Here is a 15,093-nt window from a genome sequence, read left to right as displayed (position 1 = left end):
AAAACAAATATATAACAAATAAATGTTATCAAAGGCAAGATAAGTTACTTTTCTGCCAAACTGAATATATTTTTTGTGTTTTTATTCAATGTAACATGTTTATTCAGCTCGAAAAACATAGTGTTTACCGATGTATTCGAAAATTCAAGATGGCGTCTCACACCCTCTTTAACACCGTAAGTTTGGAAAAAGGTGTTATAAATAAAAAACTATTCAAAATACTATTAAAAACCCACCGAATATATGTCAACCTATGTCACAGTAACATATATTGAGCGAGTTTTTAACAGTATTTTATCCGGTTTTTTATTTATAACATCTTTTCCCACACTTACCGTGTTAAAGAGAGAATCAGACCCCAATCTTGAATGTTCCAATACATCGGTAAACACCGTATGGTTTTCGAGCTGAATAAACATGTTACATTGAATAAAAACACAAAAAATATATCCAGTTTGGTAGAAAAGTAACTTATCTTGCCTTTGATAACATTTATTTGTTATATATTTGTTTTTTGACAACTTTTTTGAATCTATGTGTACAGTAATACAAACCCGTTACTTTTCTACCAAACTGGATATATTTTTCGTGTTTTTATTCAATGTAACATGTTTATTCAGCTCGAAAAAGTGTTTACCGATGTATTCGAAAATTTCAGATGGTGTCTGATTCTCTCTTTAACATGGTAAGTTTGGGAAAAGGTGTTATAAATACAAAACCGGATAAAATACTGTTAAAAACTCGCTCAATATATGTTACCGTGACATAGGTTGACATATATTCGGCGGGTTTTTAATAGTATGTTGTATAGTTTTTTATATATAACACCTTATCCCAAACTTACCGTGTTAAAGAGAGAATCAGACGCCATCTTGAATGTTCCAATACATCGGTAAACACTATGTTTTTCGAGCTGAATAAACATGTTACATTGAATAAAAACACGAAAAATATTTGGTAGAAAAGTAACTTATCTTGCCTTTGATAACATTTATTTGTTATATATTTGTTTTTTGACAACTTTTTCGAATCTATGTGTACAGTAATACAAACCCAATTACGTTAATGAAATGAAAAGACCACGAGTGAACGCGCGTTTTTTTTTTTTTTAGTTTAGTTTCATATATATATATATATATATATAAATAAGTATTTTTAAATTTTATCTTTCTAGCTTTAAAAAAAAGTTTAAAAATTTTATCAGCTGGCATAATTTATTTTTAAATATTGAAAAATTTCAGGAAAATTAATTTTTGCTAGATTTTTAAATCACGTGTTTTAAAGAATCGATGTTGTCTCGCATTTTCATTAGTTTTGTATGCTGTAAAATTTTTTTTTTTAATATTAGCAATTTATTTGAAGCTTCTTCTTTTGAATGGTAAAAAATTTAGGATGATAATATTGAATTAAATTATAGTTACATCGTGTTATATACAGGGGCGGGGAGCACGTTAAAACTTACTTTGCTGAATGGAGATGGTGTAAAATCTTTTTTTTTTACTGCATTATAATTCTTTATCTTTCGGAAATGAAAATACTGTCACTTTTTGGTCCTTTATGATAATTTCCTCAGCAATTTGGAACGATTCACCGTGAAGGCATTTTAATAAAAAAAGAAATATTACACTGACTCCAAGACGTTACGAGTGCCTACCGGTGACTACCGGTGTCACCGGTAAGGACTATCCGTGATGACGTCAGCAGATTAAATTATTTTTGCCCACCGGCCATCTTGTCTTTTAAGACGGTCTTGGTTAAACTCACCTAGGGTAAATGCCACAATAGCACAATAAAATATTTGGATAGTTGTATAATATTATAAATTTTGTTACCAAAACTTATAGAACATTCTGCATATTAAGTTAATTTACTATAAAAAAAAACCGAAATATAAAATATAGAGGGTGGGTGGAGATCTCCTCACCTCTGCTTCTATCAACGGGGCATTTTCTTTATCTCCCAAACGACTAAGACAGGGAAAGGCTTGCAGAATATTCAAATCTGAAAATAAGGAAAAGAAAAATAATCAAACTTGTACAGAAAAACAATAAAATAATATTTGATAATGCAAAAAAAAAAAAAAAAAAAATTAAAGAATAAAGCAGGAAGATTTGACCAACTTGGATTATTTCAATAAAAGCCAAATCTTCACTTTTTTATATAAAAAGAAAAAAACGAAATCGAAAAAGTTCTAAATTTCTGCAAAGAAATATCTATTTACATTTTGATAGCCCCTCTTTATCTATTATTAAAAAAATCGCTCCAGACAAGACATGAAATCACTTGATGTAAGGAGCAAAAAAAAAAAAAGAAAAAGAAAAGAAAGAAAACTACTTTAAATTCAAAAACTAACCAACGATGAGTGTTAGGTGGATAGATTATGACTCAGAAAACAGCAATTCTTCCCCTTTTGTCAGAAACATCACTCATGGAATGTAAGGACTACATGAAGAAAATAAGGGAAGCGAGAATTACAAGGTTGGCAAAAGTAAAGCCAAAGTCCAATTTTTACTTTCCTCAAACAACTTGACAATTTTAAACATGGTGTGTTAAAAATGTTAAACATTTAGCTTAGAAGTCATGATAAGCAGTTGTTGCTTTACAAAATGGATTTGAATGTCATGAATCCTGTGCAATGTCGAGTGGATAGAGCTAGTTGGTTATAAAACGGAAGTCATAAAGAAATGGAAGTCTGCCGCTGTGGTACCCACTTAGCTGCAGAATGGACTTAACAGAGACAAAATTTAATGATAAGCCATTGTTTTTGTGAAAGTGTCTCGTAAAAATGATGCAAACTGCTTCCGTAAATGATGACTATTTATTCTTGAGTAAAACTTGGAATATACCATAAAAAAAAAGAAAGAAACAAAGGAAGAAAAAGAAAGGTTTATGCTTACGTTGTGTATTTTGGTCCCATCTGCCAGCCAAATATCCCAACACTTCGCTGTTGGTCAAATGACAATGAAAATCCTGTTTGTTTGTTTTTTTAAAGAAAAGAAAAAAGAATTTGATAAAAAAAATAATAATAATAGAATAGAAATGATCAGATGGGGAAGGCAATACACTGGAAACTATGCAAACAACTGCATCTTGAACACCCAGACAAATGATACAAACATAAACCGGTAGCAGTACTTGAAAGCAGAAATCATAAAAAGCTATGGGACATGGAAGTACAAATGGATAAACCCATCCAAGCAAGGAAACCAGATATGATAATAGTTAACAATAAGGAAAAAAAACCCTGATTTTGCTGTCCCAGCAGATCATAGGGTGAACAACAAGGAGACAGAAAAGTAAAGCCAATACACGGAACTAATCAGACAGGAGAAAGAGATATGGAACATGAAGAAAGTCCAAATAACACCAGAAATCGTAGGAGCACTAAGAACAATCTCGAAAAACTGAAAAAAAAAAATAAAGAATGGAAGAAATTGGAACCCAGGGGAAGGCTAAGAAGATACAACAGATAGCAATAATAAAAATGACTGAAATCTTAATGAAAACCCTTGAATGCGGAGATTAATCCACATAAGCTACAAACGCTAACCGGCCATATAGAAACTGAAACAAAAATAAAAGGAAAAGACAGAGGAACACCACATACAAGCAAGAAAACTGAAGCCACTAAACTGTAAATTAACTAACCCCCCTCCAAAGAAAATTGTAGAGTTAGCATCAACTGGTACGATACCAAACAGGGGAAAAGGGTTAATGAAGATGAAAAGATTGAGGAGAGAGAGAGCACTAACCAGACCTCCATTGTATGGTTGCAAAGAGGACTGGGACCGTCGAGGAGGCTTACTACTTACTTCCGGTGAAGACCGATGATCATTGTCAGCGAGAAATTGATGGCAAACGGTTGTTGTGATGATGCAGGTACAAATTGGCAGAGGGTATTGAAAGAGGTGGAGAATGCTAGAAACCTGGGGAGATTTGTTGTCACTCAGATTCCAAAGAATACCACCGGTTCTTGTCATTGAGTAATCTCTGACGATAACCTGTGTGAGAACTTATTATAATAATATCAATAATAATAAAACTGGCAGCAATACTTGAAAACGAAAGTCACATAATCCTATGGGATGGATATACAAACAGATAAACCCATCCAAGCAAGAAGACCAGATATCATAATAGTTAAGAATGAAAAGTCGTGCCGTTCCAGCAGACCACACAGTGAAGATCAAAGAGACAAAGAAGCGGAGCAAATACATGGAACTGACCAGAGAGCCCAAAGAGATAAAGAAAGATGAAGTAGGAGCACTAGGAACAATACCGAAAAACCTTGTAAAAAGAATGGGAGAGATTGGAATCAGAGGGATGACTGAGAAATTGCAACAGATAACAATAATGAAAATGGCTGAAATATTAAGGAAAACTCTTGAGCTACAGATGCAAGCTGGACATATAACAACTACCACAGATATGCACTTACCAGGCCTCCACTGGATGAATGCAAAGAGGACTGGGACATTGGGAAGGCTTATTGCCACCCAAATTTCTGCTACTAATCAGAAAGCAATGGTGAACAGCTATTGCTATAACGCAAACTAATTTGCAAAGGTTATCGAAAGACATTGTAAGTACTGGAAATCTGGGGAAACTTGTCACTCAGACTCCAGAGAGTTGCACTTTTAAATGCTTCAAGTGATTTTGAAACGACAGAATATCAAAAAATTATTAAATTTGTCTTAAATACCATATATATATATATATATATATATATATATGGTATTTAAGACAAATTTAATAATTTATATATATAATATATATATATATATGACAAAAAAGACAGTTCTTTTTTAACCTTAACCCTGTTGTCAAAGAGAAGTTTTTGATGATAGCTTGTGTGGAAACTCCTAGTGAGTAGTAGTAGTGGTGGTGGTGGTGGTGGTAGTAATAAAAACAAGATTTAATGTACCCTTATGATCTGTTAAATTGTATTAAGCAAAAAAATGACATTAGAGTCAACTAGATATAAAAAAAACTGCAAGGAGGCTGATAAAAAGCAAGAGAAGAAGAACTGATTGGCTTTCTTTGGTTTTCATTTTTGAAAAATTTTGATTCACAGCAAAGGGAGACAATCATGAAATTTACAAAACTTTTCAGAATTTTTTGGGGACAAAAAATTAAACAAATACATCAATGCAGCAACACATCAGAAAGAATTGTCGGATTATTTGTCATAAATAAATTTTTGTTAAATGGACATTTTTCTTTTGAAAACAAACAGTTTATTTACAAAAGGATTACATCCTTTTCAGATAAAAATTTTGTGATTATCTTCGCTTGTCTCAAATCGAAATCTTCAAAATTGAAAACCAAAGAAAGCTAAACTGTAGAAGGGCTTAAAAAGTAATTATTAATTTAATAGTGATAATAAAATGACTCACAATAAGAAACATGGAATTGGTTGTGACGGAAACACTAAATGGCTGGAACTTTCCATAGGATTCAAATGTTTCACACTGGACTAATGTATTCGGATCTCTGGAAAAACAAAAATCAGGAAATAAGGAATGAAGATATTAGAATATCGAGACAAAAACAGATCACTTCTTACAGACCCAAAATGCTTTCACAAAATAAAAGCTATTTGCTGCTAGAAGAATTTGAGTTCCTGTAATATTTAGCAGTAAATCACATGCTCTCTAGAATCCCAGCCATGTTCTCTCTTTCCTTTAAGACAACGATTAATCTGCAAGTATGCAGAACAGGTAAATGACAACAACTATGGAAGGCAGTAATTGCTGAGAATGTAGCTAGGAGATTCAGAGTTCCTATCCTGTCGCGGTCACCATCTGACGAAGGCCAGAGGAATAGTTGGCCGAAACGTCATGAAACAACAACTAATAAAGATGAGGATAATAGTCCGCAATAAATAAATTAACAGTCTTCACACATGTATTTTTCTAAGTTTAAAATAGAATTCCATTTCATATCGTTCTTCTAAAATGTCATCAGGTCTGAATCGCATTTTCAGAATTCCCCTGCCTTAAGTAGGACATATTCCAATTCATGATCTAGCTGTTTATTTGAACCTTAAATCATACAATGAACACAGTCTTCGCTATTGTAGCTAACGAGTCTCACACACACAGACATATTTATTTGAATATGTAATGCAAAGTTCTGTCTGACCACATTGTTGAACAATGACAGCTTTCTAGGTATATCTGTTGTTATAGCTGTTTATGACAGCTATCTAGGTATATCTGTTTGTATGCACATAGATAGACCTTAATTTTCTTCCTTTCACTGTGGTTGGCCACATGTTTTGATAGGTTCAGAAGTTAAACTGCTTAGATCCGAGGTTTGAGTCGAGTGACTGGTAAAACAATTATTTTCTATGCTGATGATTTCTGGAAAAAGATGAAACACACATGTGGATAAGAAATTGAAAAATATTTATCATAGCATTATTTATAAACTTCTTAACACTAGGACATATCCTTTCAAAGAATTATAATTAGGCTGTCAAATTAAATGTGTAATGCCAAGTTTACATATAAATTAATCCAAATTAATATATGAGTTTTATACATTTCTAGTATAACCTTTAATATTTATTATATTCAATTCAATGATTACCTGATATATCTATTAGATTTACTTCAAATAAATATATTTTTACTAATCTAATCTATTGATCTCGAATATACACCAATTTTTTGCTTTCATATGTATTTTTAATATCTTAAAACTATGTCCAATAAATTTATTTATTTAAATTTATTTCATGAAAGTATACTGTTATAACTAAATATTCAATACCATTCATTCTATTTTTTATATTATGACAAGTGGGGGGTACTCGGCATTGCCCGGGTAGTTGGAGGTGTGTGTGTTAAAAGAAAACGTTGTAAACGGGTAAAAGAAAAAAAAAGTTTTTGTAGGAAGGTAGGATTGAACCCCAAAGCCTTGATGCGAAGGTGGAAACGAAAGGGAAAAAAGCCAGACACCTAACCATCTCGGCCACGAGGGGAGAGGAACTGATAAGCGCATTACGTGAAGGGTTATAAAGCGAAATAAACAGGTGCGAGGAAGTGGCGTGATGTCTGACTTAGTTTTGCACTGCAAACCAGATCATTCGCTTTTCGAAGGCGCAGAAAGCTGGTAAAAGTCGGGCAAATTAAATACACATCCGCCCCCCCATTCATAACTCTTAGATATTATCATTTAGACGTGATATAAAAAGTTTTAAGAAGGAGCGAGTTGACCGAGAAGTCCAGCGAAAAAAGCCTTTTACAGACATACATACACACACATTTTGCCTTTTATATATAGACTAGCGAGGAATACCCGGCATTGCCCGGGTGTTTGTAGGGGTGTGTGATGTTAAATAAAAAAGAAACCGGCGGGGGAGGGGGGTAGGATCGAAGCCGAACCTCTGAGGCAAAGTTTGAAAATAAAATCGGCCAGCGCCAGCCAAATGTGAAAGATGTTTGAAAGTCGTCGAGCGTTACGACGACAACGATGACGATGTAAGCATTGTTATAAGCAAAGAAAAGAAAAGAAAACGTTTTAATTAAGCGGGGGGTGGGGGGTGGGTAAAAACACAAAAAAAAATAACGTAAGGCAAACGAACGATTAAAACAGAAAAACGAACGAACACGTGAAAAATGGCTTAAATAATACAGGGTTCAATATTTAAATTAAAAAAAAAAAAAAAAAAAAACATCTCACACCACGATTCAAGCCCAAAACTTTTAGATAATGAACCAAGGCCTTAACTACCTGCGCTAAAGCGGCGTATATAAAGTTTGTTCGGTTTATCAACTATTTAAAGTAAATCAGGTCACGACGTCATGACGTCATCTGACGCATGAATTGTTGACCCTCCCCCTGTCGATTTCGGGGTGAAAACTCTCTCTCTCTCTCTGTTTGCATCTCTCTCACTCTATCTCTCTCTGTTTGCGTCTCTCTCTCTCTCTCTCTCTCTCTCTCACTTCGTCTTCCTTACTCTAAAGACTGGAAAATGGCGTCTGGCTGTTTTTATTTTTAAAAACTTTGTTCGTTAATATTTTTTGTAAGCATATTTTTTTTTTTACTTCACGTTTGGCTTGTTATTTTTCGTTTAACTATCATATCTACCTATTTTGAATGTGGTAATAACTTTGGTAACGTTGCCATAGCGTAGAAGTTCATAGTTTAGCTTTAATTAATTTTTTTTTACCGATAACAACATTTTTAAATTGTAAATTCAGACCACCATTAGAGGTTGCTGACGTCAAGATCACGTGACATGACTCAGCGGGTTTTAAATACAAGTTGACCCAAAATAAACGGCCGCGTGTATACTTTATGTAGAAGAGTTGACGGCCGTATTTTTTTGGGGCAGTTATAAATCGATTTAAAAATATGTAATGTTTAACATTAAAATGTCACTTTTTTGGGCTCCCCCCTGCAGAAAATCGATCAATTGACGCACTTCTGATGGTCACTTTGGGCCAATTTTTCGATATTTGTCGTCCGGAAGGTGGGGCTTTCATATGAGACCAAGTTTGTAAATTTTTGTTGTGTCTGTCGAAAGTTTTTAGCAGACACACAAACATACATACATTTTCGCTTTTATATATATAGACTAGCGGGGGTACCCAGCATTGCCCGGGTGTTACGAGGTGTGTATGCTTTTAAATCAAAAAGAAACCTGGGAGGGGGGGGGTAAAAATAGTTTTGGTAAGTTGGTAGGATTGAACCCGAAGCCGTGAGGCAAAGTTGGAAAATAAAATGTGAAAAAAACATGACACGTTAACCACTCGGCCAGCCAGAATGAGTTACTGAAAGATGTTTGAATTTATTTAAGTAAGAAGAGAATTGACAGGTGCCCGCACGGAAGGTGTAGAGTTAACATTGTGTGCGAGCATTATGACAACGACGATGTAAGCAATAGCTATTCAGCAGTTAACATTTTCTGCAAGACAGTTTTTAATGAGGTCAATAACCCGGTTTGTTTGTTTTTACCTAACTTTTGGGGGAAAACAGCTCCCCCGTTCATTAGGGGAGTGTCTCGTCTCAAAATGAAAGCAACCGTCTGATATGATGATGGTAAGACGACATTAACCAAACATTACATCGCTTTCTAGGCCAGGGATTTGAATCGAGTTTCGCTTTTTTTATACCGATAAATAAAAGCAATATGCGGCGATCCCAAAATGTCGAATATTTAACGTTTCAAAGTCGGGCAAATTAAATAGACAGGCGACCCCCGTTGTTAAGTCGGAGATATTATCATTTAGACAGAATATAAAAAGTTTTAAAAATGAGCGACGCCCTTGAGAAGCCGCCGAAAAAAAGCGAACATACATACATACACACATTTTCACTTTTATATGTATAGATTATTTAGTTTTGGTCCTATTGATATATATTTCAACTCCTTTAATCATATTTGCATTTATTTATATATTTTATTCAATATTATTTTTATCTTTTATCCATTTACTTTTTTTCATTGTTATTCACAAAAAGAATTTTAATTTAATTTAATGTGACAATATTTGATATATTTATAACTATTCATATTTTATTAATTATTCATTAAAGTTTAGTTTTATTTAACATTTTAAATCAAACCCTAAAATTTATTTTCAACCTGTAAATATTATGTATAAATATTTCAATAAAAATTTACAATTATCTCCAAACAAGTGTAAATTGATTAGTATGGTTTACTCCACCAAACAAGTGTAAATTGATTAGTATGGTTTACTCCACCTGAATAAATCATTCTTACTTGTATCTATTTATCACTCACACTATCAAATAATTTCTTATTTATCACTCACATCATCAAATAATTTCTTATTTAAATTAATTAAATGTATATATAAATTAACATTTAAAGACTTAATGCCAATCTTGCTATTATTATATTAAGATTATTTATATGGTCATTTTAACTTAATATTTTAGCTTTTCCCACCATCCATTTTTTATAAGTTTAAAAATTTATTATTTTCAACTGATAATCATCAGGTGTAAATATTACAATCAGACCAATAGTTAGCTTCAAACATTTATACGTTCATTAATCTAATTCGCTGAACCTAAATATATCATAATTCTATTTATATTTTATTTTATTAATTATTCATTAAAGTTTAGTTTTATTTAATCATTTTAAATCAAACCCTAAAATTTATTTTCAACCTGTAAGTATTATGTGCGTGTGTGCAGTCAGCACCAACCCTATTCAGGGTTTAACCGGCTTCCTCCGAAGGAGGAAGTTTCATGGGAGTATGAAATTTACACGCGGTCCCCAGTCGCATGTATATCCCCGTTAGGGAAGATGACAACGTTAGGTTTTTGCAACTGTTTTCAGGGAGGTGTCGACGTCCTCCTACATACAGCACCTGGACTTCCCAGATTGGTCACCCATTTTAGTAATGACCAGGCTCAACGTTGCTTAACTTTGGTGATCTGACGGGAACTGGTGTGTCAACGTGATTATGCCGTACATAGTGACATGGTTACATGGATAGAAATAAAAACAAAAAAAATCCGATATCTCAGGCGACTGCTCGCGCAAAAATACTACCGACCTAGAATACAGCTTTTTTCTTCTCCCTTTGTCAGAAAAAAATCACTCAGTCTAAATGAAGACTGAGAGACAAATAGGAGAAGCGAGAGCTACAGGAGCTGCTAACAACGCATCCACAATGCATTGTCTACTCTTAATAAATATGATGTATAAACGGCTCTATGTCTGTCTGTCTGTCACCATATTTTACAACTCTATCCCCTACGAAACTAAAAGTCGATTATTATATTTAGGTGACATTTTTTGGATCATACTAACTTAATGTTTCAAACAAACTTGGTAGATAAGTCAGGCATAAAGCGAATTGTATTTGCATCAAATATGGTTTGATTGCAGAAGAAATTATGTTGGCAGCATTTATCTAAGGTCACTTTGCATATAGATGCATGGAAATAAACGAAATTATTTGCAGCATGAATCCCATTACTTTGCAGATGCACCTTATACACAGATGCACCTTGTTCCAAAAGTAAAGCCTCCTATTTTTTTTAAAACTCAAACAGTTAAAGAGCTACAAAAATGGGAATGATACCATTAAAACGAGCAACCATTTGTGCTCAAGAATTTACTTTTCTACATGGTCACAACCATTCTCGATGCACTTTTACCAGGAATTCAATGACACATCTCTGCTTCTGACAAGCATCCATGACAGGGGTTGCTTTCTTAGAGTTTCACACCATCAATACTTGCAACAGAAAGTAGAAAATTTCAAATTATGAATGCACAAGTTCAGTCATCATAACAATGTAATTTGCATTCTCCTCTGATCCATTGGTGCAGAATAAAAAATAGGAGACATTACTTTTGGAATTCCCCTCATATAACAACATTTCTGTACTTACTGGTCAGCGTTTCGGTTGAGTAAATTGGAATGTTTGACCAGAGGGAACCTCGGATGTGTAGGGTCAAAGATTTCTGAATGTGGGTCAGAATGTTTTGGCTGTGGTTGTTGCTTTGGTTGTTGTTGTTGTTGTTGCTTTGGTTGTTGTTGTTGTTGTTGTTGCTTTGGTTGTTGTTGTTTTGGTTGTTGTTGTTGTGGTAGTGGTTGCTTTGGTTGTGATTGTTGATGATGGTGATGATGCTGCTGTTGTAGCTGTTTCTGTTTCAATTTTTGGTGCTGCTGTGGTGGTGTTCGTACTGGAGGTGGAGGTAGTGGCGGTGGTATTGATAGTGGGGATGTTGGAGATTGATGATGATGTTGCTGATGATGGTTACGCTGTTGTTGTGGTGATTGTTGCTGCTGGTGATGACTATGCTGTTTTTGTGGTGATTGTTGTTGTTGTTGCTGCTGCTGCGGTGATTGCCTAGTCTTCTGTATATTCTCCGGACCCCCTTTTAAGGAAAGGTTTAAAGCTGAAAAGATAAATGCATAAAAATTTATTGAAAACGTGAAGAAAAAGAAATAATAATGATGATGATGATGATAGCCCTCAAAACTAATACACATGAGTCACATACTGCAGAGGCAAAACATGAAGAAATGTTACATAGAACCAAGAACATAGAAGCTGCATATCTATAAGTTCGCTATCCCATTGCTCCATCACTGCCCCATCCTTCCCCCAAAAAAGAGTAACACCAAATAGCCGAGAAGGGTCAAAGAGAATGGAAAGACCGGGGAGAGAGCACTAACCAGACCTCTGCTGGACTAGTGTGAAAAGAGCTGGGATCTTGGGGAGGCTTAGTGCCATTCAAAATCCAGTGAAGACCAATTACTGCTGCCAGCTGGAAATCAATGGTTAGTGGCTGTTGCAATAATGCAAATTCATTTGCAAATGTTATCGAAAGAGGTGGAGAGTACTGGAAATCATAGTAGACTTGTTTTCACTCAGATTCCAGGAGAGATCTTTGATGACATGTGAAAGCTCTTTGTGAGCAATAATAATAACTACATGGAACAATTTGATGAGAACTAACCATAACACGGTTAAAACGCCAAATCAGCTATAAATGTGAGAACTGGAAATCCAAATTTTTGTCTTTACTGTGTCTGTTGTATATAAACTTCCAAATTTTTGTCTTTACTGTGTCTGTTGCATATAAACTTCCAAATTTTTGTCTTTACTGTGTCTGTTGCATATAAACTTCCAAATTTTTGTCTTTACCGTGTCTGTTGCATCTAAACTTCCAAATTTTTGTCTTTACTGTGTCTGTTGCATATAAACTTCCAAATTTTTGTCTTTACCGTGTCTGTTGTATATAAACTTCCAAATTTTTGTCTTTACTGTGTCTGTTGCATCTAAACTTCCAAATTTTTGTCTTTACTGTGTCTGTTGTATATAAACTTCCAAATTTTTGTCTTTACTGTGTCTGTTGTATATAAACTTCCAAATTTTTGTCTTTACTGTGTCTGTTGTATATAAACTTCCAAATTCTTGTCTTTACTGTGTCTGCTGTATGTAAACTTCTAAATGCAAATTAAGAAATCATTCTGGTATAGACATTCATATTCATTGAGAAGTAACAAAAATGTCTGTGCAATACACCAGTCTCTTTTCATAATTCTTTTCTCTTTTATTTCATTTCTATGTTACGATGTTGTTATGTCTCCAATCTATAAATGATGATAATGAACGTTTCCACTTACTATAAAGACGAAGAGAATGTGTCTCTAAACATTATGTACCAGTTTTGCGAACTTGGAATTTAGACTGAGGTATAACCAGTTCTCTTTATTTTTTACTTGCCTGGCGTTGCCTGACTGTTTGAAGGTGTATGTTGAGCAAAAAACAAACAAAAAATTGGTAGTCGACAGGCAGTCTTGAACCTGTATCATGAAGGAGGAAAAGAATGTGAAAAAAACAAAAAAAAAAAGTGACGTCTTTGCTGTTGCGTCCATTGCCAAACTGGAAGTGACGAATGTTTAAATTAAGGCTAGTCAATTGAAAAGAGGGGATGACTTTCAAAAATATCGGTGAAAAAAGCGACCCCTCTCTGTAGAAAAGTGACCAGTTGAGGGTGAAGGAATTAATGTTTTTAGCCAATTTTTAATATTTGTTTTCCGAAGGGTTGAGCTTAAAAATGATACCGATATCGTGAAAATCCATCGTCTCTGTTGAAAGATTTAAGCAGACATACAAACATATATACATACATTTAAACAGACAGGTGAGATTTATATTATAGATAAAAATAAGGAATAGAAGGAAAAGTTGTGATGTGTCCACCCTATGGATAATAATGAACTCTCCCACTTATTATAAAGACTGAGAGAATATGTCGCTTGGCAATAGCACACTATGCACTAGTCATGCACACTTGCCAGTTGAATTGATGCATGACAACAGCATTTGTAGCCTTTACTTTTCTGTTCAATATATTTTGTTTCTACTAATTTGTATCTTTCTTCCAGACCCTTTGAATATCACATATCTTGCAATATCACAAGGTATGTGAATATCACATATCTTGCGATATCACAAGGTATGTGAATATCACATATCTTACGATATCACAAGGTATGTTAATATCACATATCTTACGATATCACAAGGTATGTGAATTTCACATATCTTACGATATCACAAGGTATGTGAATAAATACATTCTGTTATTAACTGCCTTTGTTTGTTTTTTCTCATCTCTTACAGATTCTTAAATGTGCACATTAAAACATAACAGAGGATTCTTTAATTCCATTTAACTGCAGATATTTAGAAAAGGGAAATCAATTTTCTCTTTCTGTTTCTTATTTTTGAATTGAAAGCCATGTTTAATTTTAGAACAGTTTCCAATGTACAAGTCATAAAATGAAGCAAAAAAAATTATTCAGAAAAAAAAAAAAAAAAAAATGTGTTAAGTGTTGAATTTTCATTGAAAATGTGTAAATTTTTTAAATTAATTCTTTTTATGAAAGGTTAAAAAAGAATTTACTAAAAAAAAAAAAAAATTGTTTTAAATTCATTGCTATTTGTTTTGTTTTTTCATATCCACTTTATTTATGATGTATTTTAAAAGTTTTCAACAACCGTGGAATTTCCACTGGTTCTGCTAGTACCATATTATCTTAATTAATCTGCCTAGATTTGAATTCAGTTTACTGATTATTCCATAGACCGTGTCAGAAACAATTATCCTCGCCCCCCCCCCCCATCATCAACAAATCATTACCACCACTCAAATTGTCCACTGTACTTACCTTCCTCTTGAAATTCATTAGGACTCCAATCTACGTGTTGACGCCTGAAAAAAGAAACAAAAGAAATACTCTTCATTAATGCAATGCCAGAGTATAAACAATTCACTTTACAAAGGCATCTTTCATTTTTTTTAAAAACTAAATAATAATAATTATAACCATTTTGTTTCCTGAAAAATGTTTGCTACATAAGATTGAGTCAGTTTTTGTTTTATTTTATTTCAATGTTCCTTTAATAACGATCATACATTGATAAATATAAATAAATATAAATAAAATATAAATAAATGTAAATAAATATAAATAAAATATAAATAAATGTAAATAAATATAATAAAATATAATAAAATATAAATAAATATAATAAAATATAAATAAAATATAAATAAATATAATAAAATATAAA

At 33.3% G+C, this 15,093-nt stretch overlaps 1 protein-coding gene and 1 pseudogene across 4 annotated transcripts in view; both read right to left on the bottom strand.

Annotated features, from left to right (window-relative positions):
* The window catches only part of LOC145239890 (uncharacterized), a 576,000-nt gene that overhangs the window by 22,345 nt on the left and 538,562 nt on the right, over window positions 1-15,093 (bottom strand). For all 4 annotated transcript variants that reach the window (XM_080103506.1, XM_080103507.1, XM_080103508.1 and 1 more), the window contains exons 6-10: window positions 14,688-14,731; window positions 11,392-11,902; window positions 5,397-5,493; window positions 2,898-2,970; window positions 1,925-2,001 (exon numbers count right to left, since the gene is read on the bottom strand). In XM_080103506.1, coding sequence (XP_079959632.1) covers window positions 1,925-2,001; window positions 2,898-2,970; window positions 5,397-5,493; window positions 11,392-11,902; window positions 14,688-14,731 — 802 coding nt within the window. The remainder of the gene's footprint in view (window positions 1-1,924; window positions 2,002-2,897; window positions 2,971-5,396; window positions 5,494-11,391; window positions 11,903-14,687; window positions 14,732-15,093) is intronic.
* LOC145240623 (5S ribosomal RNA) lies at window positions 10,347-10,465 on the bottom strand (annotated as a pseudogene).

Source organism: Euprymna scolopes, chromosome 19, assembly GCF_053919585.1.
Source record: "Euprymna scolopes isolate OS-2025 chromosome 19, ASM5391958v1, whole genome shotgun sequence".
Lineage (NCBI taxonomy): Eukaryota > Metazoa > Mollusca > Cephalopoda > Sepiida > Sepiolidae > Euprymna > Euprymna scolopes.
The sequence above is the reverse complement of the archived record's forward strand: the minus strand, read 5'-3'. Positions and strand labels throughout refer to the sequence as shown.